The 19748-nt window shown below is 59.4% G+C and overlaps 1 protein-coding gene across 1 annotated transcript; it reads left to right on the top strand.

Moving 5' to 3' along the window:
- Nucleotides 1–1894: 1894 nt before the first annotated feature.
- NGFR (nerve growth factor receptor) lies at nt 1895–19748 on the top strand. The gene is made up of 6 exons (XM_042966170.1): nt 1895–2073; nt 8942–9083; nt 12525–12884; nt 16523–16775; nt 18356–18516; nt 19166–19748. Exons 1-6 carry the CDS (start codon nt 1999–2001, stop codon nt 19465–19467), a joined length of 1293 nt encoding a protein of 430 aa, XP_042822104.1. The 5' UTR covers nt 1895–1998; the 3' UTR covers nt 19468–19748.

Genomic DNA, 19748 nt, shown 5'->3' with positions numbered 1-19748 from the left:
TAGCAATAATAGTAACCGGGATCATAAATTAATAACAGGAGTATTTAAATTAATGCCACATTGTCGATACCCTTGGTAGTAAGCAGCTCAGATGCCCCTTCCTGCATCGAGGCCCCTTCCTGCCTTCCATGAACTCGGAAAGGAGAGGCAGGGCTGTGAAAAGCTGCCAGAGGAGGAGACAGTTTGGAGGTGGTCCCTGCTGGGGAGGAGGGATTCCTCAGGGATCTCTGGAGATGGGCTAACTGCCTGGCCTCTCCTGCCCAGCCGTGGAGGTGGTGGCTTATCACACTCGTGCTCAAGGACCCAGGGATGCCCACCTGTTCTTTCTGAGGCTGTCCCCTGGACTTTGTTGGATACACGGGAAAGATGCTCCCAGGGCAGATGCCCCCCCTCAGCCCCCCAATGAAGAAATTAGCTTCAGCTGATCTAGGGAGTCACCTACCAACTGCTGAGATACTCTCTTCCCAAGTGTACTTGATCTTCCCCCCTCTTCCTGTCATGTGGGAGGGCAGTACTATTTTTTTTTTTTTTCCTGAGTCAAAACTGAGGTCGACACATGGCCAAGATCAGGGTGTGGGGATGGGCTTTGTAGATTTGCTCCTTACAGGCTCTCTGTTCGGTGGCCTCCTTGTCTGGGAATCAGGAATGTGTGGGGACAAGCAAGGAGTAGGCATTGAGGTGGGGTGCTTCCCCTCAAAAGACTGGTGGCACCCTCCCTGGGTTGCTGGGGGGGGGGCCTGCGATTGGGACCCGCTATGGTTTGTAGGGCACGGTGAGTGTGGTCCTGGGGTTGCTTACGTAGTCCGTGGTATGTAGGTGTGAGCGTATCCAACCCCCTTTCCTCGTAAACCCTTCTACAGACCTTTCCTGAACCAGGCATTCAGATAAGAAACCGAAGTCCCCGCCGGCAGGCAGCTCATAAGCTAATGGAAACACTCGCAGTCTAGTGAGGATACACGTGTGCTTGCGCATGGGTGTGCATGTGTGTTCATGAATGTGTGAGCACCCGGCCGGAAGACTGCACCTGCGAGGGCTTGTGTGGTGACTTGCATGGAGGTGTGAGTGTGCAGGTGAGTATGTGTGTTTGCACGTTATGACCACAAGTGCAATGAGTGTGCACCGCGCACGAGTGTGTAGGTGCACATGCATGTGTAGAATGCACAGGTTTACACGAGTGCAGGAGGGTGGTGTGGACACGTGCGTAAGCACATGTATACGTGAGCTTGAGGGTGTGCGTATTCCTGTGATCTTGTGTGCACACCTGATACCCCGCCCCCGCCTCCAAACCCATCTTTTGCGAACTCAGAAACATCAGGATGGACTCCACCTTGAATGCCCCTGCTGCACGCTGTTGGGCTCAGACCACCTTGCTACCCCTCCCCTCCCCTTCCCCTACGCCTTTGCCCGGGGAAGGGGCAGAGGTAGGGATCGGGCGTGGACCAGGAGGTGAAGGGCCGGGCGGGCCTTCTTGCTGAGAACGGCTGAGAAGGGAGCAGAGCCCCGGGGAAAGAAGCCGAAGCTGGAGGCAGAGGAAGACGGGTTAGAGAGTGAACCTGGCGGGGTCTGCAGCCCAGAGGGAATGGGAGCCGCGGTGGGGACGCCCTGGTCCCAGAGCCCACAGCATCCGGGAGCGACACGCCGTAGCGCGGACCCGGCACTGGGTACCGGGGCGGAGTCGGGAGAGGTTCCGAGGGCCCGGGCGCGGAAAAGCGGCCGCGGGGCGCGCGGGCGCGCAGCTCCCCGCAAGCCCTCCCTTCCCCTCCTCTCCCCTCCCGGAGGCGGCGGGGCGGGCGGGCGCGGTTCCGGGGGTGGGCGGGCTGGGCGGGGAGGAGGCGGGGCCGCCGCACTGGCTTCTCCCGGCCCCTCCCGCCCGCAGCCAGAGCGAGCGGAGCCGCGGCCAGCTCTGGGGGGCGGGCGCTGGAGCGCAGCGCCGCGCAGCCCTATCCGTCCGCGGAGCGGACTCAACTGGAAGCCGAGCGCTGCCGCGGGAGGCGGGCGATGGGGGCAGGTGCCGCGGGCTGCGCCATGGACGGGCCGCGCCCGCTGCTGCTGCTGTTGCCGCTGCTCCTGGGGGTGAGTGCTAGCCGGAGGGGAGCCCGCGCCCTCTCCCCGGACGGGAACCCCAATGGGCTCAGGTTCCGCCAAGGGAAAACAGAACAGAGCGAGGGGGTCCCAGATGCTGGGGGTGGATGGCGGGCGGGGAGTTCCGATGCCAGGATCCACGGAGGAGCGTCTAGGGTTCTCAGAGCGCAGAGGCGACCCTGAGACCGAGGATAGAGATGCGCGAGACAGGGGCGCGGGGATGCGGGTCCTCGGGTACCGCGGAGGGTGTGTACGGCAGAGCCGAGAGGGGCTCTCTCGGATGCCTGGGTTCTTCTGAAGAGGACGCTTGGATGCCGGGATCTCGAGGCGACTTTCCCCCTGAGCATCTTGATCTCTGGAGGGTCGTGGGACGGAAGGAAGAGGAATGGGACGGGGATTGGAGATATGAGGGACAAGCGGGGCTGGGGCGGGGAACCGGAGACGAGGAGATAGAACAATGGGGGAGGAGGTTGGAGGGACTGGAGGCAGAGGGGACCGGGCATCGGACAATGAGGGCCAGGCAGACAATGGGGGGGAGGGGCGTGGGAGGGAGAGCTTCGGGGAACGGGGGGTCGGTTGCAGAGAGAGAAGTGGGTTAGGGAGGGCAGAAAAAGGACGACGGCGAGGGAGATAGATGCAAGCAAATTGAAAGAGGACGGAGAAGGGAGAGCGGACCCTGAAGTGGTCAGGGCCCCGCCTTCTCGCCGAGGGACAGTGGGACAGACAGAACGGAGGGACGGACGTTTCCCGCGCCTGTCGCGTGCTCTTTCTCGCGGCCTCGCCCAGTCTGGGAAATGAGCCTGGGGATCCGAGGCTGGGAAGGGAGCGCCCACTTCGCCGGGGCGAACCCGTTCCCTGGTTCCCCCGCGACCCGCGGGCTCCTCCGACGCGCTGATGTTCGCGGTTTGAAGCAGCGCGTAGGACCGACAGGGATGGAGCAGACACCGCGCGACCCGGTCTGGCCACAGCCAAGTCTCAGGGCGCAGAGCGCTGGGACTCGCAAAGCGGGGAAGGTCCCGGCGGCGCGCAGCCCCGGGTCGCGCTGGCCGAGGTGGCCGGCAGGGGGCGCTGAGATGCGACGGCTGTGCCACCCGCAGCTTCGGGCGCGCCTAGGGCTGCGCGCCGCGCCCGCATTCCGACCCCGTCAAGTTAAGCAACCCGAGCGCCGCGCCCGCGCTTCGCTGGGCTCCAGCGCCCAAGCGGGTCTGGATACCGCCCGTGCCCCGCCCAGCTTTCGGTGGAAGACGCTGGGCACCGAACCAGACGGAGGCGCTCAGGTGCCTCGGATCCTGCCTCCGCCTAGGACTGCGGGTCCTCTTGAGCATCTAAGTCCGTCCGGTAGTCCCAAGATACTCAGGAGATGTGACCTGTGCGGGCCCCTGAACGGCGCCGAAGAGGTGTCATCACTCTCCCTGCCATTTTCATCTCTCATCTGAGCATTGCATCCCCAACCCCCATCTTACAGGAAGGGAGACTGAGAGGCTCTGGGAGTGTAAACGACTTGGCCAAGATCTCGCAAGCAAGTTAACTCCCCAGTGCTTGCTAGGCCGTCCCTCACCTGATTCCCATCTCGGTACTCCCCATACCTCGGAAGGAGGCAGCGCGGCGTCCCAGCTCGTTTCTCCGCGGGGGCGGGCTTGAGGCCATCCCCAGAGTGGGCGGGCGGTGGAATGTGGGGGCCAGGGTGGGCAGAGACCGTCTCCGGGCACTGGCCCCATCCCCGAAGCTCAGCCCCTTGGAGCTGTCAGCACCTGTGGCTTCGCCGGAGATCTGGGAGTGACCGTGGGCATGGTTGCTGACTAACGCGGCGGCTCAGAGAGGCATCTTGACTTGGGGGGTGGGACTGGGGTGGCCAGGAGTGCAGAGCTCAGAGGGGCGAGGGCGTGGGCTCCAGACCAAGGCTGGAGAGAGTCCTCCCCCCACCACCCCAGTAGAGAAGGGGCGAGGAAGGAGGGGAGCTGGGCGCGGAGCGCCTGGGAGCTCGGGAAGGTGGACCCCGCGCAGAACGCGGCCCCCAAGCGCCTGCGGCTCTGGCCTCCGCCTCGCCGCGGGACTGCTGTCTACGCGCTCGCTCTGCGCGCCGCGGCGGTCCGAGGTTCTTCCTGGGCCGCGGCGAGAGAGTGCTGAAACCAGAGCGCGTCCCGGCGGCTCGGCTGGCCGGCCGCGCCGGTAATGGAGGCACTTTGTCATTCAGACGTCTGTAACCGGAGCCGCCGGGCTGGCTAATGCGCCTAATAGGGATGCAACGAGCGCAGCAAATGAGAGGACAGGGCGGGGGAGGCGGCTCGGGGATGGAAGGGGTCCCCGCTCCCCTGTACCCGCCGGGGTCCATTCACACGCCTAGATTCTGCCCTGGGGGTGGGGGTGGGGGGTGGGGAGGTGGGAATAATAAAATCGGGCGAGTGCCTACTATGTGCCACGCACTGCCCTGGTTAATTTCTACTGTGTCATTTAATCCTTATAAGATCCCCGCAGAGTAAATCTAGTTATTCCCCTCATACAGTTGAGGGAGTTGAACCTCCCAGACTTTCAGGCGTGAAACCAGGCTCCCCCAGTTCGGAAGGGGTGGAGCCCCTGTTGGAACCCGGGATGCTTGGCTTCGAGTTTATTCTGTCCTCCGAGTGCCATCACCACCCCACTCCCCGCCAACCCCCCCCCCCCCGCCCCCGCCAGCCTTCTAGATCACGGAGGGACACGAGGTCCTTGACCATCACTAGCCCTCAATATTAGATCTATGTCCTATGTCCTTGGCGCCACAAATTTGGAACTGAGCCCCTGCCCCCCACCCATGGTCTCCCCCCGCCCCGCCCCCTCCCATAGCCTCCATGCAGCAGCATCCTCAGTAATTAGCTCTTGTCTCCTACCCTAAATTCAATCTCTCTCTAAAGGAGTGGCACGCATGTGGCAGTGTCTCTCCTGGGTTTGCATCGACCTCAAAAGACCCTCCACGTATTTGAAAACTCTTCAGCCCCCTGGCGGTGGTTAATGGCTCCATTCACCTAAGGACCCCTTTGCCGAGACTGTTGTGAATGGGTAGGGCTCATCCCACTGAAGCAGTCATATAGTTTCAAATTCTTTCACCTATTTAGTGTGTTTTCTAGTTTGTCCAATTAAAAAAAAAAAACGTTTTAAAAAGTCCGTTCATCAGAGGATGGGTCCACCTTAGTTTTTTGAAAGCCTTGAGATGGCGACAAGATTGCAAAACATTCTCAAAAAATGGGATGAAATCACTCCATTAAGTTGGAAGTGAATAAGTGTAATAGATGTACATTTCAGGCCAATGTGGCTATCATTTTGGTAAATTGATCATTTTGGAGCAAGAAGCCTGAATCCTGGTCATCCCTCCTTGCTTCCTGATATTGCCCCACTTTGGACCGAGCAAAGGTGTGACACAGGCCATGAGTCAAGCCACTTGGCAGAACGGCCTCTGTGAGCCTCAGTTTCCCCATCTGTCAGAGAGGAGATGAAGGCAGTCCCTCAAGTCTTTCCCCTTCAGCATCTTGGCTTCTGATGTCACTGTTTGGAGTGGTATTTTCTCTCCCTCAAGGGACTGTGACTTCCCCCAGGGGTCAGTGACCATGTCGCATTGGAAACTCTTAGTTCAGCGCTCAGTAAATAGTTGTTGACTAGCGAATAGTTGTTAATTAATCAGTTATCTGTAAGGAGAACAATTCCCATCCTCCTTTGGTCCCTGTGCCCTCTTTAGACTCTTCCTGGTGGGTAAGTCTATCTTCGTGCCTATCCCGCCCCCTCCTCTTAGGTAGTTTCCTCTCTCTGGGGCTGACTACAACTCTCCCCTCCCACTTGGGCTCAGCAGCTCAGCCTCAGACAAGACACTTCTCTGACGACCAACATCTATTGAACTCCTTCTACACACCGGACGGACTCGCATAAATTATTTCCTGTAATTTTCATGGCGACCCTGAGCCGTAAATATTACGAAGCCAGACTTTTAGGTGGGAAAATGGAGGGCTCAGAGAGACTGCGACTTGTTCCCAGAGTAGCATACTGTTAAGTAGCAGATCTGGGGTGTTTTGAAATAGGACACATAACACAAGCACAGGAAACGCCTGGGTACTAATTATGTGGCCTGGTGTCCAAATGCAAGACTTGGGAGAAGAGAGAGGATCGCAGGGAGGGCAGGCCTCGAGGAAGAGGGGGCTTGTACGGGATGCACAACTGCCATCGACAGACCCCCTCAGCGGGCCCAGCTCTCTGCTGACCTCAACCAACTGGAACCCAGCCAAAAGCCACAAAAGCAGCAGGAAAGACCTTGGGGGGGTGGGGGGGGTGGGGAAGAGGGATCTTGAAGTGTATAAACACCTTCTTCGCTTAATGCCTACAGCAATGTTATGAGACAGGTATTGTCACCATCACCTAAAGATGAAGAAACTGAGGCCCAGAGACACTTCAGCCTGGCCCAGGTCACCCAGCTCTAAGTGATGAGCCAGGATTCAGAGCAATGGAGACCCCTGAGGAGGAAGGCAGTGTAGCTTGCCCCTTTTCCCCGGAGAATGGCCCCCTCCTGGTTCAGATCCTACCTACACTCCGGGTTTTATCCCTCCCTACCCAGGCTAGTTACATGCTTTCTACAGATTCAATTAGGTCTCATAAGTTAGGGTGGTGGGGGAGGGGCTGCTCAGGTCACACTCTGGTAGCAGCGAAATTGACAACTGATATCTTGACAGGAAGGAGGGAGGCAGAAACACTTTAAAAAAAAAATAAAAGGGCTGACAGAAGAACTCAGACACAAGAGTGTGACAGTTTGGGGTAAAGACACAAGGGCTTCACTGCACAGCAGCCCAGAATAATCACTGGGGTTTAGCACTGAGTTCCTGAGTCCTGGGGAAACTGGGCAGGTATGTTCTGGAGTCAAAAGGGCGCAACCATGATGCTTTACAACGAAAAGCATTAGAGCGGCAAATCGTCTAGTTCACATTGTACTTTCATGTTCTTAAATTCCATAAACATACATGTTTTGAGTCCCTACTATGTACCAGGTGCAGGGGCAACCACAGCGCTGCCCCTGGGTAGCTGACGGTCCAGTAGGGACTCTGCGGACAAGAGCAGTGACCAGGGAGAACTGTAACAGGGCACCTCCACCTGATCTGAGAGGGGTGGGGGCCACAGGACCACTTCCTTGACATTTAAGCGGAGCCCTCGAGGATGAAAAGAAATCCAAACAGACCTTTCTGGAATCTCGCTCTCCTCCTGGGGGAAAGCCTGCATCTGGGACACCACCCACTCCCACCCCTCATGGCTTCCGCTCTGCAGATGTTCCCAGGTCGGTGTTCCTACCACCTGGGAGGGGATGGTGGCAATACCCAAGGCCCCCCTCCTGTGCTGCCTGCACCCTCCCTGCTGGTCACTTGAGGACCACGAGCCCCCTCCTAGACTGATCCCACCTGTCCATCCCCCTCCATCCACCAAACCCTAGGGAGACCTCAGAGTATTTTATTTATTTATGTTTGAGAGAGAGCGAGTGGGGTGGGGCCGAGAGAAGGGGAGGCAGAGAATTCAGGCACTGTCAGCACCGAGCCCGATGAAGGACTCGAACTCACGAACCGGGAGATCATGACCTGAGCGGAAATCAAGAGTTGGCCGCTCAGCCGCCCGAGCCACCCAGGCACCCCTAAACCTCAGAATATTTTAAAGGACTGGAGGGAAAGGGAGTATTCTTGGCTCTGATCTGGCCAGTGTGGAAGCAGAGGGATATCCAAAATGACCTTTAATACTCCCCTCTGGTCCCATGACCCCAGAGCCCATACTTCCTCTTGGCATCAAAGGAGGGCTGCGTGGTCTGAAGCCAGGGAAACAGGCTTTGGAGTTTTATTAGACATGAAGAATTTTTTTTTTTTTGGTAAGGAATAGAAACATAAAGCAAGCGGCCAGCACTCCCCCCCTCCCCCCACCCCAGGGAATCTGGTGCTAAATCGTTCCATCCATGAGCAAAGAGCAAAGATGCCTCCGTGGCAGGAATCTGACTCCCCTTTCCCCCGGTTCCAGCGCGCCGTTCCCACTGGCTGCATGGGGGGCAGGGAGAGGGGAGGGCTGGTGGCTGGAAATCAAACCCTGGTGGAGTAGGGTGGCCGGATGGTGAGAGCAGCCCCGTTTTCATCATTGATAACAGGCGTGCCTTTCTCCCTTCTTGGCTCCAGACTCTTGCTAATTGGCCCGTTCTCTGCTCTGGCCCTGAGTGGTCTCTGTTGCCATCCACGAGGAGAGGTAGACTCAGAGAGGGAAGGCAGAGATAGTCAGAACTCCAGTGCAGAGTCAGGATTCGAACCCAAGACCCTACCCCCTCTGCCTTCTGTTCTTGGGTACAGACACCTCCCATCTAATATTCAGGATGTGGAAAGGTAGAATTAAGGCCCTGGAGCAGGGCCCTGCTAGCCTTTGTTAGAAAAGGGCTCCCCTCTGGGTAGATGGGGTGCAGGTGCACAGCTTTAGCAAGTGGCATGTGGGCTAGATTTTAGCTTCCGGTTGCCCCGTTGGCTGGGAGCCCTGTGCCAGCTGCAACCTGTACCTGCCCAAAGGCCCGCTGCTGGGTCTCAGGCCGCCTTCCCCAGGTGGCGCATCCTTGGGATTCCAGAAGCTGCCGTAACCCCAAGATGAACTCTGCACAAAGTCAGCCTCCGGGGCTCTGACCTCACACCCCCAGCAGCCGGCAGGGGCGCACTGTCCCCCCACCGCCTTGCTTCCCCACCAGCTTTGATGTGCCTGATGCCTCCGTGGTGAGCTCATCCCCAGCCCAGGTGGTTCCAATAGAAGGCTCTAGGAGGGGGGTGTTGGATCCCCCGGAAGACCCCCTCTCTCCCTTCTCTTGCCAGTCTGACCTTCTGATCTCCCCCCCACCCAGGTGTCCCTTGGAGGTGCCAAGGAGGCATGTCCCACGGGCCTGTTCACCCACAGCGGCGAGTGCTGTAAAGCCTGCAACCTGGGAGAGGGCGTAGCCCAGCCTTGCGGAGCCAACCAGACCGTGTGTGAGCCCTGCCTGGACAGTGAGTACAGGGTGGCGGGTGGGGGGAGGGGCGGAAGGGCACATCGGCCGGGAGGAACATGCCTGCTAGAAGCCTTATGCGCGTTTCTGCCTCCAGGCAGGGTCTCCGGCCCACCTCCGTATGGACACCGGCATGGGTCTGACCCCATAGAGGAAGCCAGGGGGGAAGCGGAGAAGGGATGCGGGGAAGTATGTGGAGGACCTGATCAGGGATCCCCAGGGGGTGCCCCTTCCCAGCCCCCAGGCAGAGAGCCCTGGTAGAAGAATGTGGCCAGGTGGGAGGAGTAGCTGATGCTAAGACCAGCTAAAAATATCATCCGCACTGCAAAATCAATGGCTGCCACTTACCCTCACCGGGTTTGGGGGGGGAGTGGGGGAGGATCACATCCTGGCTGCCCTGGAAACTGACCTTGGGGGATCCTGGGAAGGTGTGGCTACCCTTCCCCCCCAGGCCAACTGTTCTCCAGCTCTGACCAAGGAAGCAGAGCTTTCCAGAGGGGGCGGGAATGGGGGCTGAATCAATGTCAGGATGTCCTCCTCGCTGTGGGCTGGTGTCAGAGGGGAGAGGGCTGCTGTGGCCTGTCCTACCTGGGATTTCCTTGGGGAGGGGGGAGAACCCCAAGGGGATGCATCCCCCTAGGGGATGCAGAAGGATGGCAGGCCTGGGGTCTGCATTCTGGGTGCTTTTGACCCAGAAGTCTCTGTCCCTGCGGGATGCCCCCGGCCTCAGTTGCTGCCTTCAGGCCATGGGCTCAGTGCTCTCTCCCTGCCCAGAAACCTTTCCTCTCTGCCTAGATTCACATTCTGCCTTCTACCTGGCACTCACTGCCCGCCTGGAGAGCCGCTGGGAACCATACTAGATTAGGCTTTTAAAAAAAAGTGTATTTATTTTGAGAGAGAGAGAGCGAGTGAGCGAGCAGAGGAAGGCAGAGAGAGGGAGAGAGAGTCCCAACAGGCTCTGCACTGTCAGCGTGGAGTCCAACAACGGGGCTCGATCTCACGAACTGTGAGACCATGACCTGAGCCGAAATCCAGAGTTGGCTTAACCAACTGAGCCACCGAGGTGCCCTCAGATTATTCTTCAATCATGATGGAAACAAGAGTACAGGAACCGGGAACCCTGAACCCACCCGCCTAATCTGACCTCTGGATGCCTCTCCACCACCACCACGCACGTGCACACACACACACGCACACAGCCGATCGGCAACACCAACTCCTTGGTGTCCCAAAATACAGTTTTCCTCTCTCTGTGCCTGTGGATCCTATAATTCTATCCTGCAGCAGAGAGATGCCTGGACCTCAGGTGGAGAGGCTACACACGCTGTAATGCCTTTTGCCACCTTGCCTTCTGGCCACTGGCCCTGGCCTAACGGGGTTTCCATCCCAGGGTGGGGGTGGGGGTGGGGGTTGGCCAACCATTGGTTACCTGGAACCTCCCGAGTTTGCCTCTCTCGTTTCCTAGACCCCTGCCTGGTGCCTCTCCTCCCTGGACCCTAAGTCTCCCAGGATGGGACCCTATCCCCTTCTGTCAGAACAGGAGGTAGGGGAGAGGAGCCCGGGAGAGAGGGAGGCTCTGGCATCTGCAGGGAAGGGGAGACAGGAGCAGAGCCCAGCAAGGAGGTGGTGGCAGGAGGAGTCCCTCCCTCGAGTCTGCTTCCTCTGTTCCCCTCCCCCCCCTCCCCCACCGCTCCAGCTGTGTTAACAGGCCGCCTTTATAAGCTCACTTTATGGGATGGAGACCCCAGCGGACTTTCCCTCTGTCCTCAAAACGTTTCCACAAGGAAACCCATTAAGCTCCCGCCTTCATTCTCTGCCAAAAAAGGCCACATTTTCCCCCACCCCTTAAAACCCCCTCCCAAGAGTTTTCTACTACTCGTTTTTCTGTATTTTCCCATGGGCAGGGCCCCCCTTCCCCTCCCCCCTCCAGTGTGATTGAAACCCACGCCCCCTGCCACATGCCAACCAGACAGGATCCTCCTGTTTGCATAAACTGGACGTCCTGCTTGACTGTGTTATGTTTGCAAGTCCCTTCTGCTGACTGTATCCTTGCTACTGAAGTTCACGGGGCTTACCACTGCCCACCCCAGGGGGCTCAACCTTTGTAGGGTCCCTGCTGTGTGGCTAGTGCTTTATGGTAGAATTTCATGTATTCCTCACCACAACCCTGTGAGCGGAGACATTATTCTCCATTTGACAGAGAAAGAAAAAAGCTCAGAGAGGTTAAGTAAAACACCCGGAGTCACACAGCTAATAAGTGACAGACGCAGGTTTTGGGTCGAGGTCTGCCTGATCCCCGGGAAGAGAAACACAGGAGTTCCTCTGCCAGAACAGACTTGACACTGGTCTCCCTTCAAGGCTTGTCTTGTCTTCTGTGTTGTCTTCCCCCCTCAGTTTCTTTCCCTTTCATTCGGCTCTGCTTTTCTTTCTTTGCTTCTGCCAAAGATCGTGACCCTGTGCTCCATCTGGACTCTGGATTCCTTTAGACATGGTTAAGCTCAGAATTGCAGGCCTCGATTTCCCCCCAGTGGGGAAACCCTAGTTTACTTCCGCCTCCACATTCTGAACACCCCCTCCTTCCCTGGTTCGCGGTTCCTAAATTCTGCTCTTTCTGCCCTTGAAGCCAGGATGAATCCTCTTGGACTCGGACTGGCACAGAGTTCTGCACCTGGGCGAGCAGGGGTGAAGGATCTGTGCCTTCCCCGCTCCTTGCACACGGAGGAGAGGACCCTGGCATCCCCTGGCGTCCCTCCCCTTATTAGATCAGAGCTCACATCCATTACGAGAGGACTCTACGGGCAAGTCCTTCTTGCTGTCTGGCGTCAATCCCTCCTATTGTTGCCTTGTCGGGGAGACCATCCCCACCCTCAAGAGCCCAGCCCTTAAGCAGCGTGGGGTAGCGCCACGGGTGGACATTCTGCGGTCTCACCCTAGTCAGGCCACACCTGGGACCCCTACCTGGCGCGCAGACGAAGGGAAGGGCAGCGGGGGCGGGAGACTCCCTAAGCGAAGGCCCGCCCGTGCCTGGGTTGGGTTCGCAGTCCAGCTCTGGCCCGCGGGGAGGGCTGGATGGGAACCACGCTCAGATTATTCCTTAATCATGCTGGCAACAAGGGTACTGGGCCGGGAACTCTCTAAGAGAATTTAACAAGAAATTTACCGGCTCCAGGCGGGTTACCCCGCCTAGCCTCGGGGTCCGTGCTTCTGGCCCTGGGGCACTGGGCTGGGGGTGGGGGGGTGGGGAGGGGCCCTTCCCAGACGGCCTGGGACCCCCCCCCCCCCCCGAGGAGGAGGGTGGGGCTCAGGGAGGGGCCCCTGCGGGAAGATACGGGAGGGAGGGAGCGCCTCCAGCCCCCCACGTCCCGGATGCCCGGAGGGCAGGTGCCGAACTTCCGTGCCCACCCCCAACCCGCCCCCACCCGGCCCTTCCATCTGCCCTCAGGCGTGACCTTCTCGGACGTGGTGAGCGCCACGGAGCCGTGCAAGCCGTGCACCGAGTGCGTGGGCCTGCAGAGCATGTCGGCGCCGTGCGTGGAGGCCGACGACGCCGTGTGTCGCTGCGCCTACGGCTACTACCAGGACGAGACGACGGGCCGCTGCGAGGCGTGCCGCGTGTGCGAGGCGGGCTCCGGCCTGGTGTTCTCGTGCCAGGACCGGCAGAACACCGTGTGCGAGGAGTGTCCCGACGGCACGTACTCGGACGAGGCCAACCACGTGGACCCGTGCCTGCCCTGCACCGTGTGCGAGGACACCGAGCGCCAGCTGCGCGAGTGCACGCGCTGGGCCGACGCCGAGTGCGAGGGTGAGCGCGCCGCGGGCAAGGGCGCCCCCTGGGGGTCGAGATGGGCCGGGCCTGCTCGGTGGCCTTGAGCCCGCCGCCACCCTCCCTGAAACCCCCAGGCCCAAAGGACCCCCTCCCACTATTTCCTTCCTTGGGCTGAGTGCTTAGAAAGCCCTCGTCTGGCCCCCAGGCCGAAGCTACTACCCTTGAACTCAGTTCCCGCGGCTTATTCATCTGTGGGGCTGGATGGGCAACAGACAAGCAACTCAAAGGTAGCCTGTGGGTCAGAGCCCAGTGCGGGACATGTTTGGTCCTTGAGCAGCCTCTCTGGCCTGGACGAGGGGCTTGAGGACCCTCAGGAGTTGGGGCCCTTTGGCTCTGAGGCCTGGTCTCAGTCCGGAGTGGTTTATAGCCTTGGGGGATGGAATCTTCGCTGTCGCTCTTGGAGTGACGGTTGGGAGGTCACCCTTGTCTCTGGACCTCAGTTTCCTCATTGGTCATGCAGCTTCCAGGGATGCTGTGGGTTAGGGAAGGTGGCTGGCCCTCTTTAACTTGCGGTGTCTGGGGGAGGGGTCAACAGTCATTGTTACCGTTAGCCGAGGAGGACACTGGACTCAGGGGACACTAAGGAGGTGGTGGGGGCAGAGGAAGCAGGCCTGGGGCTCAGGAGCCCAGAGACAAGACAGAGTGCTCCTGGAGGGCTGTGGGTCTCCAGGGTGGCTGGAAACTGGGTGCACCCACCTTAGTCAGGCATGGCGCCCCGTGGAGATGAGACAGTTCCCGGGATGGGAGGAGGAAGTGCTGTGGCAGCCAGGGCAGACCCATTTTGGTTTCTGGTTGGTGACATCCATCTCCGGAGAGAAGTTGTCAGTGCCTTTCCTTTCCGCCCATTGCCCTGTGGCTGGGTACCTCGTTAGCTACTTGCCTTTGGCTGCTCTCCCCTGAACAGCCTCCTTCGGGGAGCCCCAGGTCTCACGGGGGAGAGACAGCCTTTGCCCCATTCCGATGAGACAGATAGGGTCCCAGGATTTAGTTCCCAGGAAGCCTCTCCCCCATTCGGGGGGGAGGCAGCACAGCCCCTGCCTTCAGTCAGCCCCCAGTCATTTGGGGGGGGATAGATCCCCTGCTCGTGGGGAGCACGCCTGCCTGCCACATCCTGTCATCCCTGGCTCGGGGAGCACACGGTGGGGAGGGTGGTTAAACATGGGCTGAGGCCAGGTATGTGTGTGAAGCTTCACGCACTGGGGTTGGGAGGGGGTGTTGGGGGGGGAGGAGTGGGGCGCAGAACAGAACGATTCCGGTGGCCCTCGGCCAGGAGACAGGCAAGTGGCGTCAGGCACAGGGCAGAGCAGGCAGGCGGGCAGAGCAGCGGGCAGCAGGCAGGCGGGCAGAGCAGCGGGCAGCAGGCAGGCGGGCAGCACGATTCAGGGGCAAGTCTGGACCAGCCGGTGGGGGGACTTAGTCAGGGGTGCGGTGACAGCAAAGAGAGGTAGTGGCTGTGGGAGGGGTAGGCTCTCCCTTCCGAGGCATTCACGCATTCCTCCCAGATACCACCCTACTTTCCCAGCCAGCCTGAAGGAAGAGGGTGCCCCTGAGGGCTGTGTTTATCCCTGCCCCTCTTCCCTTCTCTGAGTTTCTGAAGGGTTAAGTGTCAGCTTGGAACAGAAGGAACATTTCAGGAAATGGAATCGGATTGTGGTTTGGTCACCCCCCCCCCCCTCCAGTGCATTGTACTTTCTTGCATATACATTTCAGGTGTCAACATGGTGACTCACTCAGCCTTGGGGCAGAAGGACACCCCCCCCTTCACCCCCTTGTTCCAGTGAAATTTGGATTTAGGAGTAACCTGCTCCCTCTTTCCACCCCCAAGTCTGACAGCTCCCATTCCGGAAATGGCTGTCAGGACTTGCCAGGGGCTTAGCGGGTTGGAATGCTGGTGGACATGGCCACATCTGGATTTCATCCTGCTGTCCACCCCCCACCCCCGCTAGAGGGGATCAGAGAGATGAGGAGAAAGTGCCCTGGACAGCCCCGTCTTAGCCCGGTCTGTCTCCTTAATGCCACTATCAACCGGTCCCATTTGAGATTTCTCGAATCTCTGTGATGGCCTGATTCACCAACACCCCCCCACACCCCCCGCCAAAACCTTCAGCCTCTGGGGTGGGGTCGGTCCTAGCCAAGTTGTATCTCAGCCTCAGGGCTCAGGCTGCCCCGCCAGTTTGCCCAGTCTCCTCGCAGGGCAAGAGAAGACCCTCCCCAGTCCCAACACCCTGTCTGGGGCTGCCAAAGGACAGGGCCGTGTCTCTTCCACTTCCCGCCCTCCCCACTCCTCGGACCGAGCTAGGGGAGGGGGACGATGGGGCAACAGATGGCAACCCCCTCCCTAATGCCAGCCAGATGGATTCCAGATTCACATCTGGGGGCCTTACCCCTCAGAAGGTGCTGAAAATGGGGGCCTTTGAACCGTCCACATCTTGAGCCAAGGAGGCCCAAGGGACCAGTGGGCAGCCTCAGCTCCGACTTGGGTGGGCAAACTGGGGGCTGGGGGGGGCAGAGCCAGGGAGCGAAGTGCCTCTCCTTCACCCCACTGGCATGTTCCGTCTGCTTTCCCTCCGTGCCCCAGGCGTAGGAAGCGAGGACGGATAGGGTAGGCAACTCTGCCCAGACAGGTACCCCCCGGGCGGTCTGGAGCCCACAGCCCCCGGTCCTGGCCCTGGCTGGGTGGCAGAATGGAAAATCCCACCCACTAGTGCCCGGAGGTGCCAAGTCCCCTGTCAGGGAGGCTGGCAGTGCCCTGCTGGCATGTTCAGGCCAGGTGGGGGGCAAGGCGCACCCCCCCCCACCCCGGCAGCGGGCAGTATCTTCTTTGTAGGTCTTTTCTCCACCAACAGTCTGCTTCTGCCCAGGGAACGGGTGGGCTACCCAACACCATCTCCTCTGGGTGGCGAGATCAGAGGGTTTGGTTTGGGGGCCGCACAGGGCAGGAAACGGAGGCTAGCCACTGGGCGGTTTAAGGACTGGCTGGAGGGGAGCAAACCAGCTGGGCACCCCCTCCCCTGCCCAAGCTGAGAACTAGGACATCAGAGACCGGGAGGGAGGCTGAGTGCCAGCTCCTGGGGAGGTGGTTTGCAGGGAGGTATCTCTCCGTCCAGGCCTGGGTATCTTCATCCTTCCCAAGGACCGGGATGACTGGGGCACTGGGACCAACTGGGACCGGAGACGTTCCAACATTTCCCCAGCGGGCTTCCCGCTAGAAGCTTCCTGGCGCTCGATCTCTCTTCTTTGTGTGTTTACCTCCCTGCCAGGCTTTTGGGTACCCAGGGAAGGCAAAATAGATTCCTAGGACCGCGGCAACAGCTCAGATGGACGGGCGCCTAGACCATCTCTCTTAATATCCCCCTTCTAGAGATGGGGGAATTGAGGTCCCGAGAGGTGTGTGCAGAGTCCCATAGTAAGTCAGTGACAGAGCTGAAGGGGACCCCGGTCCGTCTTCTCCACCGTCATGACTCAAACGCACGATGTCAGCTCTCACCCCTGTGTGCAGCTGGGCACCCTAGCACCTGGAGCCCGGCCGGGGCTGGGGAAGAAGTGGAGGGGAGGGGTGTGGGTGGGGGGTGTGGGGGGGGGCGGGCCCTCACTCCTGTAGTTCCTTCTCCCAGAGATCCCTGGCCGTTGGATTACTCGGTCTACACCTTCGGAGGGCTCGGACAGCACCGCCCCCAGCACGGAGGAGCCAGAGGTACCTCCAGAGCAAGACCTCATAGCCAGCACGGTGGCAGATGTGGTAACCACAGTGATGGGCAGCTCTCAGCCCGTAGTGACCCGAGGCACCGCCGACAACCTCATCCCTGTCTATTGTTCCATCCTGGCCGCTGTGGTTGTGGGCCTGGTGGCCTACATTGCCTTCAAGAGGTGAGAGAGGGGATGGGGGACAAAGCCGGGTCTTTGCTCTCAAGTAGGGCTTAACCGTGACCTTGACCTGAAAATTCATCCCCTTTTTATTTTTTTTATTTTTTTAAAAAATTTTTTTAACGTCTATTTATTTTTGAGAGAGACAGAGACAGAATGCGAATGGGTTGGGACAGAGAGAGAGGGAGACGAATCTGAAACAGGCTCCAGGCTCTGAGCTGTCAGCACAGAGCCCGACGCGGGGCTCGAACTCACGAGCTACGAGATCATGACCTGAGCTGAAGTCGCACGCTCAACCGACTGAGCCACCCAGGCGCCCCTTCATCCCCTTTTTAAACTCAACCCCAAACCATGGTCATCGTCACCAGCAGCTGCCCCATGCCAGGGTGTGGCAGGTCAGCAGGACGCAGGAAAGGGACGGTCTCTGACCTGTTCTGCCACCGGCCCCACCCCCCCTCCCATGCCGCTCCCCTCCCTGACTCCCCAGGCCCCCGCTGCACACACAATTTTCTTTACCAGCCACCTGTGCCTCATCCCTCAAACCCCATTTACCCACAGTCACCTGTGTGTGCCTGTGTCTCTTCCTTCCCATGGCACACCTGGGAAGTTGTGGCACCCACACCCAGGAATTCAGGATGTGCCAGCACTTCTGGAAAGTGCTTGAAATGTTTAAGTGCATTTTCCATTCGTGGAAAAAAAAAAATCATCCAAGGAATACATGCTTGTTTGGGTAAATGCAATACAAGGCCAAGGTCTTGTAAAGGAAAAAAGTAAAAGCCTTCTTTTATCTCCTCAAGTCCCACCTCTCTCCTCATTGGAATCTGTTTGGAATGGATCCTTTCCAACCGTTTTGTGTGCCTCTGTAAACACACGTACGGGAAACTTTTTATAGTTATGTGTAAACACGCAGAGGGTTTTTTGGGGTTTTTTTTTGTTTTGTTTTTTTAGGGATCAGCGGGATCACACTATACATGCACCACAACTTACGTTTTCACTTAATCTCCCTTGGGAGAGCTTTTCGTGGGACATAGGGATTATCTGATTGCTGGTAACCACTCATTCAGTGTATGCGTGGATCATAATTTAGTGGAACAGTCTTCTATTTATCCACCATCCATTCCATGAACGTTCTTTAATTTTTTTTTAACGTTTATTTATTTTTGAGAGAGAGAGAGAGAGACAGAGCGCAAGTGGGGGAGGGGCAGAGAGAGAGGGAGACACAGAATCCGAAGCAGGTTCCAGACTCCGAGCTGCCAGCCCAGAGCCTGAGGCAGGTCTCGAAGCCACGAACTGCGAGCCCATGACCTGAGCTGAAGTCGGACGCTCGACCGACTGAGCTGCCCAGGGGCCCCTCCATGAATGTGCCTTGGACGTTGGCGCTTTCAGTGCGAGGCCGGTGGGGGCGGGGAGGTGGGTGGGGGCGAACATGGAGAGAAAGGAGAACCTTAGGTACCATGGTGGGTTGGGGGTGTAGCTGGGTACCTACCGTGGCCCCGGCCCCACGCATCAGAGCACAGATCCCTTAGCCGCCCGGCCAGTGTGGCCCCTCACCCGCTGACACTGGGCCCGTCCTCTGGCTCCAGGTGGAACAGCTGCAAACAGGACAAGCAAGGCGCCAACAGCCGGCCCGTGAACCAGACGCCCCCGCCCGAGGGAGAAAAGCTCCACAGTGACAGTGGCATCTCTGTGGACAGCCAGAGCCTGCATGACCAGCAGGCCCACACGCAGACGGCCGCCGGCCAGGGTGAGCAGTGAGGCTGGGCGGGGTGAGGCCGGGAGGAAGATTAGACCGCAGGAAGGACCGCCCGAGGGGCTGGTTCCCAGGGAGCAGGGCCTCTGCGGAGGACGGGAGACGCAGGTAAGAGAGGTCTTTCCAGTGGAGAGTTGTGGGAGATGGGAGCTTTGACAGACCGGAGCAGCCAGACTCATCAAGCTAATTGTCCCTCCTAGGGCTAATTACTCCCCAAAGTGGCTGCAATTAGCCTCCTGCTCCGGACTTCTGGGGAACACGTAGTTAATTACGGACCCTAATTAGTGGCCCAGAGCCCAGCTCCAAGATATTTGCTGCAGTTGAGTCTGGGGCTAAGCCCTGTCCCGGCTCATCGTTGAGGGGCAGGGACGGGGTTACACGGTGGGGTTGGTGCCGAAGCTGTGGGGCGACAGGGGATGTGAGTCCGCACCCCTGGGCCCCTCCGCAGCCCTGCCCCACCCCCTCCATCCAGGACTTCATCTTGGACTCCTCTGCCTCTAGGCCCCTGGGGCTTCCCTGCATCGGGAGGAGAAATGCCTCAGCCCTTCTTGGGTCTTACTCCAGGCCCCCCATGCCCACTGGGGGAAAGGGGGTCTGGAGGGTAGCCCCTGACTCCCCCACCCCCACCCCGGGTTCTTGGCAGCCCTCAAGGGGGACGGAGGTCTCTACAGCAGCCTGCCATCAGCCAAGCGGGAGGAGGTGGAGAAACTGCTCAACGGCTCTGCGGGGGACACGTGGCGGCACCTGGCGGGCGAGCTGGGCTACCAGCCTGAGCACATAGACTCCTTCACCCGCGAGGCCTGCCCAGCCCGGGCCCTGCTCGCCAGCTGGGCCGCCCAGGACAGCGCGACGCTCGACGCCCTCCTGGCCGCCCTGCGCCGCATCCAGCGGGCCGACATCGTCGAGAGCCTGTGCAGCGAATCCACGGCCACGTCCCCGGTGTGAGCCGACCCGGAGCCCCCCCGCCCTGCCCCCACATTCCGACGACCGATGCTCCAGCCAACCCCCACGGGCCAGCGTCAGAGCTGAGCTCCTCTGGGCAGGGCCTCGGAGCCCGGACCCCTCCACCGCAGCCCTGTCCTTGCTCCCGTGGGGCCCCCCTCGCTTCTGCTCACTCTCTCCAGTGCCAGAAGTGCCCCTGCCGCCTCTCCCGCCCTGCCCCCGCTCATCACCTCTCAAACCTTCCGCTCCTTTCTTCTCCCGGCACTTCTATAGGTGGGCCAGTC

The sequence above is a fragment of the Panthera tigris genome, chromosome E1 (assembly GCF_018350195.1).
Source record: "Panthera tigris isolate Pti1 chromosome E1, P.tigris_Pti1_mat1.1, whole genome shotgun sequence".
NCBI lineage: Eukaryota > Metazoa > Chordata > Mammalia > Carnivora > Felidae > Panthera > Panthera tigris.
Note: the sequence above shows the minus strand (reverse complement) of the source record. Positions and strands in the feature narration are given on the sequence as shown.

Bases quoted from the DNA above. Each gene is read 5' to 3' on its own strand.
- NGFR (XM_042966170.1), top strand. From the start codon at position 1,999: ATGGGGGCAGGTGCCGCGGGCTGCGCCATGGACGGGCCGCGCCCGCTG. The intron at 9,084-12,524 runs GTGAGTACAGGG...ATCTGCCCTCAG, and splicing joins GTGTGAGCCCTGCCTGGACA to GCGTGACCTTCTCGGACGTG. The intron at 18,517-19,165 runs GTGAGCAGTGAG...GGTTCTTGGCAG, and splicing joins GCAGACGGCCGCCGGCCAGG to CCCTCAAGGGGGACGGAGGT.